Here is a 19,580-nt window from a genome sequence, read left to right on the forward strand (position 1 = left end):
AATATCTCGTGGATTACTGAAAAAAATATGGCTTCTAAGGTGTCAGATTTACAAACGCCTGAACGAAAACTCGGAGCAAAGAGAAACACATCCGCGCAAGTAATGAAATATGTGACCGCAGGCGGTTCCAGACAAATCTTTTCTTATTATTTTTTTGCTAGGATAAATAAAAATGCCATCAGCTAAGCATTTGGATTAAGCTTATTGTTTTCTTATGTTTTGGTTTGAGTTAAAGTTTTGTATCAATGATAGGGAACAAGTTTTCTTTGTGATTTACAATCTCCTTAATTGTAGTCTAAATAATGTATGATTCATGTACTGTTTGCAAGTACATACTCGGATACATAAAAGGTGTAATTAAAATGAAAATAATCGAGAGGACCACCTATTTATTCATTAACTATTATACAATTGTCATGACTGAATTTCTAACTATCAACGAAAACCAAGCAAACAAGCTTCCTTCCTCATAAAAAGTACCAACAAAGATCAGTATAGCATATTGTTGACCCACAAAACACTAGGGTCTGCACTGGCTTGTCAATTGAACGAGTCCCTCGGGCTCTCGAGTCGACTGAATTGAGACACTATACCACCTACACTGTGTCAACTAATTAACTATTAGGGTCGCTGTTCACTTGGTTACTGGGCTATCAGAACATTAGCGACGTAGTGTTGTATTGTCTTCAATAACTACGAGTTATGATATTATTGCGTTTATTTTGGTATAGAAGTTAAGTAGAAATAAGATAAAATATTGGTTATTGTGTTATTAATAAATCCTACTTTCTGCTGAAAAATGATAAAGCTGATGTTTGTTTGCTTGAACATGCTAAACTCAGGAACAACAGGGCAGATAAAAAAATCTTCAACTAGTATTATAATATATAGGGTACTTTTTATGTCGATGAGTGGAGTAGCTCACACGACGGGTGATACCGCTATCAGAAACTATTTTGTATAGGTAAGAAAATAATTTTCTACCGAATTTTCATCTTGTCAGTGCAAGGAGTTTTGCCATTCTACCAGGCCTCTGTCACTCGACGTACTTGCGCGCGATAAATGCCTACCGCTCGCTGGGTTACCGGTAGCCCCACGCGGTTCAGGGGCCCGATTCTCCTAAGTTAATCGAATAGAAATCGAATCGCAATATGATCATAATAGCAGTTTTAACCATATCGGGCATTCTGCTACTAATAAAAGACCAATCGTATTCGATTGACATTTGATTGGTGTGCGATTGGTCTGCTATTTTGGTGATTTTGGTCTATACGGTAGTTTGCTGTACAATCATTTTGCAATCGTTAATCATTTGCAGACAAAATTATTCATTATTGAATGACAGAAAAGGATAAAAACGTTTATTTCAATGAAAAAATAGCGGAATGCCACATACGCTTCAATCGTAATCGAGTCGGGATTGGATATCGGTCGAATCGAGTCGAACGTGAATCGTATGACGCTTAAGTAAAATTAGGAGAATCGGGCCCCAGGGCTTTCAACAGTCACACGCGCCGCGCGCGCTCCAATATTATTATTTTTATTTCTATATATTTCTATATATTATATATTATGCTGTTGGTTTTTATTAGGTTTTTTTAAGCTACCTCACAGACTGATGGATTATTTTGAGTTATGTTGGTTTATCTATTATTCCTTTTTATTTCAAAACTCGGTTTTAAAAAAGGCTATCTTAAAATAAGCGCAACTTTTAAAGAGTTTAATGTTATTAACAAAATATTTACATTAATTGAAAAAAAAAACTTATATATATATATACAACTTAAATATTTGCGCAACTTTGTTTTCCTACTTAAATATTAATAAATTGTAAGAAGCAACCCTAAGCACGGCCACGACACGGTTGCGGTCACTGAACTGTGCGCTATCGCATTGGAATAACAATCAAGCGCTCGAGCTTTTAAGGTTCATTTTATAACGCAGCTAGGAATTTGTAGGTAGTTGGGGAACTTGTAGGTACTTATAACAGTAGGTATGGACTTTTTTGTATGGAGTGATTTATCTGTTACGTAGTAACTATTATATAATCTGTGATTCTACTCTAGTCCCCACCAAACCTAAAGAAAACGCAATCAGTATAAACTTATCGAACGCCATATAAAGGCATAATCAAGCCATTACGAGTCGCCGGGCGTGAGGGCATGATCACACGTCCGAGTTTGCGGGAAAAAACCCGGGTACCCGGGCCAGAGTCACCCAAATAAAATTAACTGAAACACAAATTGGTGTGTGTGAGATCCAATTTGGGTAAAACGTTGTCCATCTGTCTAAATTAGGCTTAATTACTGGGCTTTGGTATTATGATCGGGATTGTACGGTGCGGAAGTTGCGGCCAATTTGTAAACGGGCGTATTTCGTTTTTGCAAGCGTGGTGGGGAAAAAAAAATGATGGGCATGTCAGAACTGGAAATGACATTCAATAGAAGTGTTAGATTCATATATTGTGTGAGAAGATACAGTATTTTGTGTGCGACAAAGACGGGTTTTTAAGCTCATGTATGTGAAAGGAAAAGTTCTCTTGAATTCTGTACTTCTTTGAGGGCAATTCATATTTTCATAAATGAAAATAATAACAAAGTTTATTTCGTATTGAACTAACATAAAAAAAATGCTATCCAAAAACACCCATACATATTTGCGTTTTTATATCCATGAACAAGTTTCCCATACACAAAACCAACATAATAGTTATCACCCCATAACCCTGAAAAACATCGATACATTTAGACTACAAGGCGAAGGTTTTCCGCCAACAAAGACGATCCCATACTGAAATCAGTTACGTAAACATCCAAAGCACACTTTATTGGTACTTTCACGAGCACAGTCACAGCACAATAACAGCTTATAAATACAACAGTAAAATGATTTTTTATGTTTATTTTTATTAGCGTTTAAGCTGCGATGTTCGTAAACGGGTATTTCTGGGACGATTGTTTTTAGATACGATTTATTGGCTTTAGGCTTTTGTGTTTTTAGGAATGGCTTTAGAATTCCTGTATTTATAGCTTCGTGACAAATCTAAAAATATGTACATCTTTTGGTAAATCTTCGAAGAGTTGCTGAAAAGTTGAAAGAAAAACATGAATTTTTAAACGCGTTCGTCGCTAACAGAATAACCAAGGCCAAGAAACTCATCGCAAGAATAACAAATGTAACTCCGACATCCAATATCGAATCAGCTTAAAGAACAAACACCCATCGGGAGAAAAGGCGAAAAACCAAACGAAATCATTTTACCATTAATAAAAAAAGTATCCAAACGCTCTAATACAAGCCCTTGGGATTTATCCGAGACATTAATGTGCCATTTTTGTCGGTAACATTCGCATAACGCGGCCGGCTTTAGATTTGTTCCGCTCCGGACCCTAATATTAATTCCATTATCATAATTCCACTCTTAATACTTTCCACAGAGGGTGGTGAGCCAAAATCTTCATGTTTTTGTTTCCGTGCCAAATATTTATTTGTTTATGTTGCGCGATTGTTTAGTTGCAGAAGTACTACGTGGTCTAAAGTGACATATACAATCCTGGTAAAGAAATAATGAGAGCTAATGAAAAGATTCTTGAATCAAACTTAATTTTATATTAATTTGTTTAGCTTGAAATTCAATTAACAAGTTAGTACAAAAATACATTTGAGTATTGTTTATAAAATAATTTAAGTAGCGTGTTTTATCATCAACTCGGTAATTTTTCAGAATAGTTTAATAGTGATCCTTCTGTATCATAATTTCTGTTGTCCTTTCCGTATTCATTACGCCTTTAATTCCGCGAAAGATGTCGAGGACGGCTTGTTGGTTCAGAGTTTTTGCGAAACAATCGTAATAGTGTCTGATGGGGACGCCAAATTGTGGCTCTAAGTGGTATGTGTATTTGTTTGTGACAAATTCTCGAATTTGTGACGAAGCCTTGTATTTGTGACGAATTCTCGTGGTATGAATAAGATTGGTAGTCATTAGTTTTACTTGTTTACGAAATGTTTGAATTTGTGAAATGAGGTGTGTTTCAGACTTAATTTTGATATTTTTGTTGGTAGAGTTAAGTGCGTGAGAATTTTATTGTTGTATTTTGGTTGTTTTTATATTCAGTTGTTGACTCCTGAACTTTAGCTGATACATATCAAACCAGGGAAACAAATTGGTAGAATGTCCATACACGACACTGTTGGCTGCTTTTTGCCTTTCTAAAAATATGAAAAATTACAACCCCTGAAATAAACTTAAATATTCAAAACCAAAAAAGCCACGATATCTTTAGTACCTGGCTCCTTCGAAAAGCATACAAAACAAGTTTAGAATATCGATCGGCAAAACAGTAGGACGAAAATCCCTTGACATTTTTCTCTATCACGGTACATATTTGCTGTAAAGTTTTGCTCAGAACCTATTCTACATACTTATCGAAGTCTGGGGAGATATTAATCCTGTGGAAGCGATCAACGGAGACTTGGAACTTATACAGCTTTGCTACCTTTTTTAGTTCAAAATAATAGGGAAATATAAACGAAAATGTGTGTAAAAATATATACCTGTAGATACTTTATTTTCTAATGAGTTTATAAATGCACGTTGGCAGGCTACGTATATTAAGTTGTATCGGCTGACTCATCAACTGTCTAGCCTACTCCAAACTATGCTGAGATAGGCTTCCAGTCTAATCGGTTTCATATGGTGTCATATTCTGATACTGCATGAAGCTGTAAAAATACTCTTCAGGATTGATTTATACAGTCCATGCATTGAAATTTAAAAACCCATTAGATGAGAAATTATAAAAGAGAGAAAATACGTGTAAAGGCCGTAAACGATACAATTCGCCTCGCATCACAAACAGCTTACCAAAATCAACAATCGATTACCCTCGATCCCAAAACAGTAAATATTAATAAAACTAACAGATAATACGGAATAGCAAATATTGCCGAATGATTAAATTAAGGCAACTGTATTCATTATGATTTCATCAAACGACCGTTGCATAACCATTAAGGTGATGACACACATGGACGGCATGGCACATCGCAGCTTCAACCTAGCGATTAGCTTGTCCATTGAATTTGATCTTTAAGTCGTACCTATACTATTATATAAAAAGGAAAGGATAATATAATGGTTTGTTTGTTTGAATCAAATAGGCTCCTGAACTACTGAACTGATCTGAAAAATTCTTTCACAGTTACGAAGCTACACTATCACGCTGAGCATGGCCTAAGTTTTATCCGAGATCGGGCAGTAGTTCCCGCAAAACACGGGTGAAAGCGCGTGGAACGGCTAGTTTTATACAAAACATTTCTTAACATAAAAAAGGCAACGGCAGAGTGACAGCGAGCTTGCAGCTACAGCTGTGCCGTTCATATGTGCCATGACCTTTAATTATGATTTCATCAAACGACCGTTGCATAGTCATTAGTAACTAATTAATTGTTGCGTTTTACGGGTCATTAGAGAATGTTTCAGTGTGTTAGAAACTTGTGTGTTGCTAGTTTTTGATGTTCCGAATTGGTTTCTGCTAATTAGTGGTTATACAGTTAATTGATTAACTCGGTGAAGTGAGATTTATTGAATAAATGAAATTATATTTAGATAATATCATTGCACTTATGATTGAATTTTATATTATTGAATAATAATAGGCAAATTGAGCCTGCTACTTGGCTGTTTGTGTTTGTGCCAAATACACAGTGTCCAACCACGTAAGTATAATCATGCAGCTTCTTTCAAAAGTACAATAACAGTCAAGTTTTTTTAATCTTTCTAAGTTAACGAATATAACAGATTGTAGTATTAAAATCATTAATAAATAAAAAAAAACCCTCAATAAAGTAAAAAAAAATTAAAAAGAACAGTAAAGGTCCTTCAAAGACAATTTTTCGTTACAGTACCCCATAAAGCTTAGCATTCTATTATGAAACATTCAATACGGGACCGTAGCGAATTATCCGCAGTGCCTATTACGTGAACGTAAATTGGGGTTTTTTTTTATTGAGCACGCTAAATCGACGACGTCACGAAGGGGCTGGGCAGAACCGTAGGCAGCGGGGCGAAATATTAGCCCCGCGGTTACGGTGGCCACCCCTTGCTGTTATGGGGACATAAATTAGAAGAAATATGAAAAGAATTTTTAAAGGTAGGTTTTAGTTTGGGTGTAGAAGAATGTAGGTGGCGGTTCTGTTTTTGGGTATCTATCAATCTACGAAGTGTTTGTGGAGTTTCCGTTTGATATCAGTAATGCCAGTAAATGACATGCGCTAACTATAACTTTAGGTGATAGCAAAATTTAACACATCAATTATCTAAGAGATTAATTTCTTATTTTCAGATTTGATGAGTCTCTTTCAAGACCAATAATGAAGAAAGGCTTTTGATGCAAAGCAGTTTTAGTTCTTAAAACAATTTATCTAAAACAGCATTAAAACTTGAACTAAAATATACGAGGCAATTTTTGTTAATAATCACTAGCAATAAACGCAAACGCGAAGCAATAAACTACGCAAGTCAACCATTTTTACACTGGCACTACTTCAAAACTTTACGTTCAGCAAAGTAGTCACGTCAGATCAACTCATATTTTACAACTTGCAACACTTTCCAACTTCAAGCCAAGCACACTCGTAAATATATCATCTTCCATTTATGAACCGCAAGTTCGAATAAACAAATTACCAGCCAGACACTAAAATTGTAATTAAAACGTTCTTTATTCAAAGCACGATTTAAAAAAATAAACTGTCAAGCCTCACTTTTGGCTGGCAACTCGAAAAGAGAACTCCGCAACTGGCTGGTATTTAAATTTTTAAAAAGTTTGCGCAGTGGCACTCGAGTCTTCAAACTTGTCTCCAGTAATTATTTGTGTATTAAAGCTGTGTCGAGCATCTGCAGTGGGTCAGTTTTGTACAAGTTATAGTGGTACGAAGTTGGTAGCAAGTGGAGCAAGGCAGCCGAGCGGAACACGGAGTTAAGATAATCAGGATGCGCTAGTTTAGATATCGAAAATCAAGTTAGGATAGTAGTTTACTGGAAAGGCGGCGCTAGTTACATTTGTCGAGATAAAAGCTGCGACAGTGGCGTATCTTGAACTTTGATATCCGTGTTTGTACAAAGGAGTTCCACGTTTATAAGATTTAATATAAACTCCACCCCGCAACCGAGTGGGCGCGATCCTGTAACATGTCTCAACCTTGGCCTGAATCTATTGAGCCAATACACCCACGAACGAATATTCAGCTGCTAAGTACAAAAGCCTTTAATATCGATCTATAAATAGGTATTAACTTTCGCCACTAAATGTGTGTATTTTGGAAAAGAAGGCAGCTATATAAGAAATAGTGACATCCTCGCATTATTTTGTTGATTTGTCTTAAATATTTTTTGACCACATAAAAAGAGTAGTTATAGAGCTTTATAATACCCAAATATTGGTCACGGAAACTGTGCTGTACTATACCTATAGACAATCAAACAGTTCTCAAAAATAAAACCTGCCACGATCCATTACACCTCGTCTCTTAGTTCCCAAAACTCCTTGCACGGACACCGGGCTTTGTAAACCGACCGTCAACTCTGTAGTGGTAGAATTTCATTAATTTACATCCGCCCCAACTTTCCAACTCTTTCACCCTCCAAGAGTCATACTGTTTCGTGCCCTGGATGCTTTTCAAAGTAAACACAGGAAATTATTATTTTAGCAGACGATTTTAATTCATTAAGGGGTCTGGGCTTTGTTTGTTTGGCTGTACCGAATAGTTTGACGGTATGCAGTAGGTAGTTGTATAAACAAATTGACTTTGTACAAACAAAAATATATTTCCACTGTCATAGTCAAGCATGGTTCGCAAAATACAGGCGAAACAATAAAAATTGTCAGTTACAAAGCTAAAATTGGGCCCGACCAGATCGTTCGCTGCGGTATGTACGTAAAATTTATGGGGGTCTCGGCATGAGCTATTTTGATTTCAATAATATCTGCGACAAAAATGTTAGGCGGTGGGGGGTGACGCCCCCAGCGGACGTCGCGACGCCTAGCCCGAGACACGCGCTGAATATCAGTCAGGAATAAAATATGTAGGAGAATTAACGACGACAGGAATATAGGCGGATTTGTGACGAGAGTACTGTTCAAATGTGTGATTTAGGGATTGTTTTAGGTGAATTATTGAATGTCACTACTATACCGAGATACTTTCTAATGCTTTGGATTTAAAACGACTGCCAAAGATGTTCAAGTGACAGCAGGGTCCAGAAAAGTTAGCATGCCTTTCAAAATACGGAGACAAGTTGGTCATCTATTCACAGACCGACCACGCTAGACGTTGCTGATCCTTATGATCCATTTAACCACTCGACTGTCACTTACAAGGTCTTAAATATAGGTGCTTCAACTAACCTGAATCTACAGAAAAAAACAATTCTCTCTAAGTAATTTTTGTTACCAGAATCTCTCAGTTAGGTACTGAGAAACAAAAATAGAATAGTAACGTGCCTACTAAGATAAGTCTATTTCGAGAGCCTACACTATAATGGATTAAGACAAGGGCACTCCACCCTTGGCTCGGACTTGTCCGGTAAACGATTAATAAATCAAATAACTTGATCCCCACTCGGAATTTCCGACAAATCCGATTTTCTATTAGTTCGTCAAGAAACCCAGTTATAGGATCTTCTAGTACCTGTATTAATTTATGATTGAATATGGATCTCAGTTGGTATTTAAGAGGTTTCTCTAGGAATTTATTGATTGACGTATGTAATAACATCGTAATTACTATGTTGCTCGATTTTCAAAGTGGATTGAAATTCTTGGAACATATGTATATCAATCACATCTACATAGTCATTTCCAAATAATGATGCGGTTGATTTCCAGTCTCCCTGATTAAGGCTGCGTTTCCACCAGAGATGTGCGATGGAAATGTGTCGTGCGAGGATGTCTAGCTGTGCTGTGAAAATGTGTGGGTGTTTCCACCAAAGCTGTGCGATGATAATGTGCCTACGAGGATGTGTAGCGGAGCTGTGAAAATGCGCATTAATGTGTGGCGCGAGGATGCGTTGCGAAGCTGTGAAATGTGTCGACGGGGGTGCGGTGTAGTGGGAGCGGAGTAACGCGAACGCCTGCCTGCCGCTCACCGCGCTGCGCTCACGTCTCACTTTGCTGTCGTAAGCGCTTGTAGTCGTACGCATGTCGTACGGTTGCGTGGCATAATGGACGAAAAATTAATTGATGCCGTTCAAAAGTTTCCGTGTTTGTGGAACACTTCTTTGTCATTTTACAAATGTAATGAAACTAAGGACGCTGCGTGGGAGGAAATAGTCAAAGAAATACAATATAAAGATGGTAAGTAATAATCATGTATTAAAATCAGGTATATTAAAATACAAGTTACAATATTTGGGTATTTATTGTGTGCGATGAATTCGTGACGAAATACGAGTATCTTGCCATGACACTTTTCCTTGATTATTGAAATAAGAGCAGTATTTCTCTCTTACATCATAACTATCACTTGACACGACGACGGAAATGCTAGGAACCGATACAAGAGTACTTGTATTTGTGTTATCAATGCAATCCAAATAATTACTTTGTCTTTCAATTAAAAAATTATGCATTACACATGTGGCTTTTACGATTTTGTCAACCGTTTCCACTCTGCATTCAAAGTCTTTACGATACACATACCACTTTCGTGCCAATACACCGAATGTAGCTTCTACAATGCGACGTGCCCTCGAAAGTCTATAGTTAAATATACGTTTCTGTTGGTCTAACTGGTCCCGCGGATATGGGCGCATGAAATTTTCCATCAAAGGAAAAGCCTCATCTCCAATGAATACAAATGGTACTGGTTCACCTCCTTCATATAATGGTTCAGGTTCTGGAAGATTCAATCTTTTTTCTTTCAAATATTTTCCAAAAACACTATCATCAAATATTCCAGCATCACTAAATCTTCCCATGGATCCCACATCAACCATTATAATCTTTCTCCTAGCGTCAGCTAAGCACATAAGCACTATAGAAAATCTTTGTTTGTAATTAAAAAAAGAGGACCCAGTGTTTGCAGGACACATTATATAAACATGTTTACCGTCTAGAGCCCCCAAACAATTTTTAAACTGCCATAGCTCTTGAAAATCCTTTGCTATTCGCTTCCAGTCGTCTTTGGTAGGTTTTGGAATAACAAGAGGTTGTAAAACAAGCCAAAGAGCATTACAAACTTCTGCCACAATTCTCGACACACTTGCTACTCCAATCCTAAAATTTTCTGCCAATCGTGTGAACGACGAGCCCGTGGATAAATACCTGCAAAAAAAGGAATGTTTATAATAATAGTAAGAAAAATAATTAACAAATAAAAAAGTACTCTTTACCTGTTACTGATTTTTTGCGATCTGTAAGACAACATGCTTGGTATAAAAATGTTATATTCCTAATCATAATTTTCTATTATTTCAGTGAAAAGCGCTAAGTATCGTTGGAAACAACTACGGGATAGCCATCGGGACGCGCTAAAGAGGCAGAAATCTAAAAAAAGCGGACAGGCTACAACCAAAACACGTGAATGGAAATACCAAAAATTGATGGAATTTCTTTTACCGTACATGGCCAACAGAGATAGAGAGTCAAGTTATAAAGAGGATATTTCGTCACCAAATAATGAAAATGACTCTTCGCAAAGCACTCAATATTCATTAAACCAAGATGACTCTTCGCAGAGCACTGAACATACACCAAATCAAGCTGACAATCCCAACAATCTTTACGAAATAGCCTCAACTTCAGGCATTTCAACAGATTCGGTCACCCCGTCATCATCAAAGAAGAAAAAAGGCGATGAATTATCAATTTTAATACAAAAACATATGAAAAATCAAGAAGATTTTCGAAAAGAAAGGCAAGAATTAAGAGAACTTTTAAAACCAACGGACTGCGATGATACTGATCATTTTTTTCTTTCAATGGCGAAAACATTTAAAAAATTACCAGATTACATGCAAGTTCCTTTAAAAAGGAAACTTTTTAATATGATTAGCGAAGCCGAAGAATCTTACGTGCTGTCGTGGTATAATCAAAATATTGGTTATTCTTCAAGCTCTGATAGCAGTATAGCAGTAGGTAGTAATATAGCAGGCCAGATGGATTTGCCGCCTCAGCTGGATCCTGAACAACTTGGTTATTCTTCAAGCTCTGGTAGAAATACAAATAAAACAGTGGGCCAGATGGATTCATCTTTCCAACTGGAAGCTGTACAACCAGCATCTCCGGGAACACAACATTCAGACCTACAAACGCCAAATACTTCAAACAAAGTAGGAACAGAGCCTAATTTGCCATGAAAAAGAGGAACTTGTTGTCTACTTATTTTGCAGATTATGATTACTTTTCAATTAATATGTTTAATAAAGACAAAATTGATTCAAACTATTTTACTTACTTTAAACATACCGCCAATTTTTCCTTGGTGCTGATGCATTCTCTGTAGTGAGTGTCTTCTTTCTTGATAATGTTCTCAATCAAATTGTGTAACTCATAAAAGTTACTTCTAGATACTCGATAAGAATTTTCGAATATTTCATCATCAGCCGTATGAAAAAAGGTAAAGAATTCTCCATGTAATCGATGATATTTAATATGGTTACGTATCCAAAACCTGTGTGTTCTTGTATTGCTCAAAATTATAGAACTAATAAACTCCGTATCTTCTGCTTCCATTTCTTCATCACAAATTGTTAAATATAAAAGTATTTTCTTTTTCCAATTATCCATATTATTATCTATTTTGCGCACTTCTACTTCCAACAAACTCCGTCTATGGACTGGCTGGTACAGTATGCGCAAACCTCGCAACACATCTTTCTCAACACACATTCCTCGCACACTTCCCTCGTACACATCCCGCGCTTGTTTTGTATGCGCAAAAATCTAGCTCCGCTGAGCCGTTTCCACCAGAGCTGTGCTGACCGAGGCAAGGTAAATGAAGCGATCCTATTGGTTCTTTACAAACACATCCCTCGCTATGCATCCTCGCACATCTCTGGTGGAAACGCAGCCTAAATCTGAGTATCAGTGTTTTACATGGAGCAATTGCGTATCTGATCATATTACTAATTACCTTTAAACAATACTGCAAGCTTTTGCAATATTGAAACTATTGAAAGTCAAGAAGGTTTTGAGTACCGCAAAAGCCGATTGTAGCATGAAACATAGGTGCTTTAGGCAAACGATATATCAAACTTAGGAGACAGCTAATAAAAACAAGTTAACATAATAACAATTTTGTAAACTAAAGGTGTTCCTTCATTAGAATTAAAGACAGACAATTTGGTAAAGAATCCGAACAATAAAAAAGAAAAAGCTCTAAAGAATGCATTTTTTAATTTTCACCGTGCTCCCCTAAATAAGTCCCTATGTACTTTTACTACAATTTTAATTAACTTTACCGACATCAAAGAGTTAGTTAACTCCCCAACACTGGTATATTAAAATGGGCATAAAACTGCCTTTTCTTTTAATAAGTGACATTAACAATCTCACCCTGGGTATTAAAAACCTTAAGTAACCAGGGGGATTTTGGTAAGTATTTATAATTTTACTATATTGTATCTACAGAAGTATCTATCGGACAAATTAACATAATAACCAGCAGTAATCTAACTATGAAGAACAGTAATTTTCAAAACAAACACTATCGCCTAGGTAACTCTTAAGCTTTATTTATAGTATCAATAATTCAATATACATATATTAATGTACCTACTATATATATTCGTTTTAACCCTCTAAAAAGTCACAATTATAATGACAACAGCATATCATTGAAACGAAACTAAGCAACAAATATTTAACTAACAATCCCATTTTAACATTATTAGGGTTCCTCAAGACACCTGTAGATACGGAGACGCGAGTCAGCTCGTCGCCTCGCCAATTACTCAGTGAATTAGGGGATCCCGTCGGCCTCGCGGGTACACGCGCTTTAGAGGTACAGAAGTGTACCTATACATAGACGATGGTAGTTGCAGAAGGCTCTCTTTGAAGGATGAAGTAAGAACGAAGCTGGTCATGTGACATTATAAGGTATGCAGTTCTCTGATCTGTGCATTGTACTTGACCGAAAGATTAACCACTTTACTGTCCACGATGCAGACACAATACTCAAACTATTGGAGTGTATCACGTATGAATCATGGGACAAGGAAGTTATTAAGAATTTTGAAGTAGGATTTTCAATCTTTATATTGTCAACATGGAAAGAAAATCATTCTTAGGTAGTTGGATTATAAAAGACGAAAGTTATTCTAACAGGAAGGAGCGAAGTGATTCGCGAAGCCGTTTCTCAAAAGTCGCTTTCAGAAGCACTCTTTTCAACTTATCAATCAATTTACAACAAATCAAATCGAGCCATCTTTTTACCTGCGCAGGCGTTGAATCTAGGACTTCTGTCACTTCTATCGAGTGGCACCGTGGCGGTAGGAAACGTAATTTCCTATTGGCAATGTTTTCCTGCCACCGTCGTACACGCATATAATGTTAATATAGAACAGCCGAGGGCTTGATTGAATCTGTCGAGAATGCGGCGACGAATCTCTGCGTTTAGTTCTGCAGCTTTTTATAGTATAATTTGTTTTATTTTTTATGCTAAATTTCATGGAGAGTAAAATGTAGAAGCTTGTTTATGTGAAGCCAGTTTATAAGATTCAGATTTACTGAATTATGTGAACATTATGTCTCTTTGTCCTTCCTGCCCTGTCCCCAATTTTATTTGTCGTCAGCGTAAAATGTTTTCAGCTTCTATTCCTCACTGCCACTCGTCATACTAATAAACATTAATTCCCATCTAATCATGTAATTAAGATTATTATTTAATTGGTATTATTAAGTAAATAGTATGAACTGAAACTGAAACTTGTTCGCGGGAGGACTTAATGAGCGCATCCGGCCGTGCTCTCGCTGTGGCGGCATATTGGGCTGACATAGTGTAGTCTCAATATATGACATGTCATCGACACGAAAGAAGAAGAAGAAGAAGTAAATAGTATGATTAAACCTATATCAATTGAACTGTAGAGCTTTTACTATATTCTAAAGCTGAGTGTTGAATTCATCATCATCATCATCATCTCAGCCATAGGACGTCCACTGCTGAACATAGGCCTCCCCCTTAGATCTCCACAGATGTGTTGAATTATTAGATTAAAAATTAATATCGATTACTTATCATCAATCAATGTCAACTAAATAACGTTACTGTCTGTATAAACATATTAAATGTTAATAACGTAGCGGTAAAACGGACGTTTTACAAAATTATTATCTCGTCCGATGATTCGCCGGTGCCGTACGTGTACGTTAATTTATTGCACCGTAAATTGTGATATCTCCCTGCTTTAAATTATGTTGAATATTTTAGTTTGGCAATTTTTGACGACATATTTCGGGTTGATTTGGTATATTCAACTTTTTAAACCTTATAATTTATGTTCAATAAAAAAAAATCTTCCCAATTGTATTTGATAATACGGCTCTAATTACACAACATATATAAAATGCTTTTAGGACATCACCATTTCTCCTGGAATTACCTAGACCTATTTATGTATACTATTTTCTACGGGCTTTGATGCCTGATTCAAATAAATAAAATAAATACATAAATAGACCACAACTATTTTCTACCTTTATGAATATCAAAAATATCTTTAGATCCGCCATCTTTATGCCTACCCCCTCCACCCTTCGAAGCTAAAGCGCAAATTATTTCACGCATTGATTAACCAACACCCAATTATAGGATACAAATTGCCAAGATTCCTGAACCGAGGATATGATGGCGTGAGAAAATAATTGGTACCAAGGAGTATGGAAAGATGAGTGATGGAGATACCATAATGCAAATAGGTCAGGCGCCTTCTTCTAGGTCAAATTAGTACGTTGGGCATAACCAAAAAACGATCAATTTACAAATGAACAAAGACATCTATCAAAGATTTTTGGTATTATATAAAGGTCGGTCCAAAGAAGGTGTATAAGGGCGAAAACAGTAGGTAACATTCCACGTCCCCCGCATTTTGGCGCGCTACTTTCTTAGGTGATTTTCCATTATGGCACCTCCGCTAGTCATTTTGTTCTCCACAATTGGTACCTATTAGTGAGATATTCAGAAACGCTGAAGTTTATGGTAATTTGTATGTTTTTCGAACTGAAAGCGTACGCCTACACGCGTTGAAAGATCCTTCGTTGTTAGCGAAATAAATTCTATTGATGATGTTGCCAAAGTGGGATGTGATCCTGGGAATTTTGATGTATGGTGCCTGACAGACTTAATCAAAGCTTTTCAGTCTCTTCTTACAAGAAGGGCGTGTGAGAAAAATCTCATTGTACTCATTGGTTTAGTATGATAAAAATATGCATTAGGTATGTGATAAGCGAAGTTTTTTTGGTAGATGTTATCTCTCCAAGCTCTGGTAAAAAAAAAACTTATTCTACGAATTACAACGTAGAAGTCAGGTATTCATTGAGTATTTTCTGAAGGTCATGAAATTCTTAAACAAACACAGTTACAGATAAAATCACAAGCTTTCACGAATTGAATAAACTTTTAAGATTGATAAATAGTACCTCGTTGATTCAAGTCTTTGAAACCAAATAACTTTGTGATATCTTCAGGAAATATGAATCTTAAAAGGCAAAATGTAAATATCAAATTATTTATAAACAACTCCGTTATTTAATGAGTACATTTTGCTCAGAAACAGCCTGTTTCTTGGAAATATTGTTTGCAAGTGTGTGTGTGTGATGAAATCTTAGATTCATAACAGAGTATGTCAAAGATTTATTGCATGCGAAATTCTTGGAGTTTGGATCTGATTTCAGTTTATTGCTGTAGGGCAAGAATTTGATATTTTGAGTACTAAGAAGTCGAGCCTTTACATATTATGAGTTACTTAGAAATATGTGACGTTTTGCGATGGCAATTTGGTAAAGATTTTCAGTAACTCTGTATCACGTACGCACAGTAACCAAAATCATTCAAAAATATCAACTTGAAAACAACCTAAAATCTTTAGAACATAACTTAAAAGTCACGAACACCGACGACAGTCACAAAAATCCCATAAAGTAAATAGGCTAAAAGGTTCCAACATTAAAACCGTCCTAGGTTTTTAAGTCGGAATCCCAAGTCAAACAGTACGGGAAGGCGAGGCGACCGGCTCGGTTTACACTTAATTATCTAATATTTACATTGGACCGTAAAAACAATTTATGCTAGAACACCTGCCGTCTCCTCTGTGGCTTGGACGGCTGCCTATGAAAATGTACGGGCGAGAATTATGTGCGGGCACGCCGCTATGTATGGACGGGATTTAGAGAGGAAATAAACCCGATATAGTGGGCTGTTAGTTCGATAGTGGTCACAGATATACGGGTACGTATTTTAATGCGGATTAGCGTGTCTACGTTTTACAGTGTGCGATCGCTTTTAGGATTCTGCTGGGTTATTTGTTTACCTATCTCTCTTGTAACTGTAAAATTGTATACTCAGTGCTAAAATATATTGTCATTGAATATTCAAAGATTTTCTTGAGTACATAATAGATAAAAAGGTGTTTCAATTTGTAAACTTTTTCAAAAGAATTCCCCCAAGTTTACACTAAAAGAAAATAATCTCACATCAACAACCATTAAACTGCATAGCTTCCACGGCGACAACCCAACTTCAAAACTTCGCATTCAAGGCCCAACTGCACAAACTTTACACATACCTGCTTACAATAAACGCAAAATTATTTCAAAACTTCTGCCGAACGCCGCGGCGACGACCGCAAACTACGCTCGTATATTTCCTCATATTACATCCCGCCGTATAAGAGGTGCATTCAGAGCGATTTAGAAAATGGTACTGTTACACAATGTGTCGTTATAATATCGTTTAAAGTTAAACTCTGTTTAGCCTGACCAGCTCGTTAGGACGCATACGGATTTGCATTAAATGCAGTTCATTTGGTCTTGTTCTGTATTGCATTTCTATCTTGTATTACTCGGTTAGTTTTATAGGGTTTGTTACGGTTGAATGGGGAACAGTTTTGTTAACTCGTTAGCGTTTAGTCGGCTGGTTTATTGCTAGTTACTAGAGTCCTGAAATAGAAGGCAGAACGAAGAGGATTATGACAGGCATGTAATGACATTTTGCTCTCATATTCGTCAGGAGAATCTACTTAATATTCGTTGGGAGAAAATAATTTACAATTTATAGTCTTAGAAAGAAACTTTCAATCAGTAAAACTCGCTATTTATTTCAACGAATTACTCAAACAGATTCACCGAAAAAAATACTTTCAAACTCGCCAACTCGTTGACCTTCATAACATTAGCCCACAAAAAGTCTTCAGCCACCGAAAGCCCCATTTCTCTCTATTAATACTTAACTTAGCCAATATAAAAAAGAACTTAACAACCGCTAACATTTTAATGGCTTCTCAGGCCTATAAATAATTTTCCATTCTTTTTAATTACCCGTAAAAAATCTCAAGAAGCAAACTAAAACTCGTAAAGAACAACAGAATAAAAAAGTTTGTATATTGAACTTTCTAAGAACTTCTATTAATTATAAAGCGCTGTACAAAAAAAGAATTTAATACAAGGAGGCCATAAAACGTCGGAAAAGTTAGCTTTTTTACTAGAATAAACTGTTATTTTTGCCTAAAATAAGTACCTTCTTAATTTCTAGACTAGACCTTTACTTAATGATATTAACTGTTGAACTGGGTGAAGAGCTAATCTTTTTATTTACCTCTAGGATATTGCTGCTTAAGGAATTTAGGTCTTGATAGTATTAGGATAAAGCTCAGTTTCAATTACTACAAAATCATTTTTAGGAATCTTTTTATTAATTGGTGAAAGTACTATCTATCTACATTTACTACAAAGCTTGTAATAGAAAGTTTAATAGTGTATTTCTGTAACTGTAATTGGAATTTTATTACAAAATCCGATCTACTAATAAGCCTAGTTGCCTCAATAAATTTTAATTCAGCTTTAATCTCTATTTACCTGCTACCTACTAAAATGTACAAATAATTTACGTTAAAGCGATGCTTCAAAGTAAAATCGTTTAAAACTACAGTCTTTCATAAACAAAAAATACAAAAATCACTTAATGTAACACTAACAAAGACCCGCCAAATGGTTCACAAGTACATAAAACTAGAATCATAATAATTCCTACCTCGTAAGTTTCCGACACAATCAGTGAGAAAGTGTCGGAAAAAATAAAGAGCAGATATCCGCCGGGATCTTATAAAAACGTCACCTCATCGGACATTGTTCACAGGTCGCGGGATAGTGACGTCGAAAACTACGTGAAAATCCCGGGATTTTTAACATGGTACTTTATTTGCTATAACGTCAATTTGCAATGACAGCGAGTCAAATTTTAAAGCGACCTGATGTTGGTTAAAAAGTTTAATTTCTTTGTTTACTCATTAGGCATGTACCATTTCCAAAATAAATAAAATGCACCTAGTCTGATATAAAACAGCGGCTTTAATGAATTACAGTCATTAACAGCAAATTAAAGTAATAACATTCAATAGAAGTAATCATAACTATAGCCAAACCCAAAAAAAAAATATCAAAATCCCGGACTATCACGGGAAAAATCAGAACACCTTGCAACACTAATCGGGGTACAAAGTGGCAGGAAAAGTTTCTTAGTTCCATCTCCCTTGCCCCCAACCCTCGTAAACCCGCCCCGGGATTAAGTGAGTGGTCTCCTGAAGGATTTGCTGACGCGACCTGGCTCGCAAAAAGTCGCCAATGGCCCGGGAATGATACGCGAGGGACGTGAGCTAGTAATTAAAGGTAATAATAAATGTTCTGTCATAATAGTTCAATCTATATTTTCGGCAATCTATTGTAACAAATAACTACGATAGTAAAAAGTGTATAAATAAAACATGATTCTCAAAATCATGTGAAAACTTTATTCAAATGTTGGCCCGTTTGAAAAACATGTCACTCAAAATTTAAGCGATTCAGCAAACACTTTTGGAACTCGTAACCTATTTCAGCTCATAAACGCTCTTTAAGCTAAATATTTTCCACGTTTTTGTTACAACGAACATTATTGCGGAACTTTAAAACGCGTTATTAAAAGCTATGAAAGAGAAATATAATAAAAACGAGAGAAAAACGTATCACAATTCGAGGCGAGCTACACACGAGCGGCCACAACGAACAGTTTCTGTACTAAACCTCGCAAGAATCTTATTAAAACTTGCCGGTACGCCGTCCATTTGTTTAACTTTTATTCCCATAGCTGGGCCGGTCGAAAATGTCCGGGAAAAGTCCACGTGTAATAGTGTTGAACTTGCCAATACAGTTCGCGGGATTGGGATTTTTGAATACACAAGTAGTTTCGAGTTACATTGATCGTTTTATTGCTTTGCGACATTATAATTACATAGTATTCCGTAATTTATCTTCAAGCAATGTATCAAACACGTAATTACATCCGCAATACCTATATCAGTTAGTAACAACTACTTTTCCAATTAC

General features: G+C 36.2%; 3 protein-coding genes across 6 annotated transcripts in view; 1 reads left to right on the forward strand and 2 right to left on the reverse strand.

Moving 5' to 3' along the window:
- LOC124629504 (CUGBP Elav-like family member 1) overlaps positions 1-19,580 on the reverse strand; it is a 292,193-nt gene that overhangs the window by 144,965 nt on the left and 127,648 nt on the right. The window lies entirely within an intron of this gene.
- LOC124629507 lies at positions 9,224-11,447 on the forward strand. The gene is made up of 2 exons (XM_047162903.1): positions 9,224-9,356; positions 10,479-11,447. The coding sequence occupies exons 1-2, from the start codon at positions 9,224-9,226 to the stop codon at positions 11,357-11,359; spliced, it is 1,014 nt and encodes a 337-aa protein (XP_047018859.1). The 3' UTR covers positions 11,360-11,447.
- On the reverse strand, positions 9,349-11,891 carry LOC124629505. 3 transcript variants are annotated; one of them, XM_047162901.1, is made up of 3 exons: positions 11,458-11,891; positions 10,111-10,325; positions 9,349-9,897 (listed from the first exon to the last, which is right to left on the reverse strand). In XM_047162901.1, exons 1-3 carry the CDS (start codon positions 11,889-11,891, stop codon positions 9,419-9,421), a joined length of 1,128 nt encoding a protein of 375 aa, XP_047018857.1. In that variant the 3' UTR covers positions 9,349-9,418. The 3 variants fall into 3 exon arrangements, with proteins under 3 accessions (XP_047018857.1, XP_047018856.1, XP_047018858.1); XM_047162900.1 differs by having other exon boundaries at positions 9,349-10,325; XM_047162902.1 differs by lacking the exon at positions 11,458-11,891 and adding an exon at positions 10,394-10,529 and having other exon boundaries at positions 9,349-10,325.

The sequence above is a fragment of the Helicoverpa zea genome, chromosome 4 (genome assembly GCF_022581195.2).
Source record: "Helicoverpa zea isolate HzStark_Cry1AcR chromosome 4, ilHelZeax1.1, whole genome shotgun sequence".
NCBI classification, from domain to species: Eukaryota; Metazoa; Arthropoda; class Insecta; order Lepidoptera; family Noctuidae; genus Helicoverpa; species Helicoverpa zea.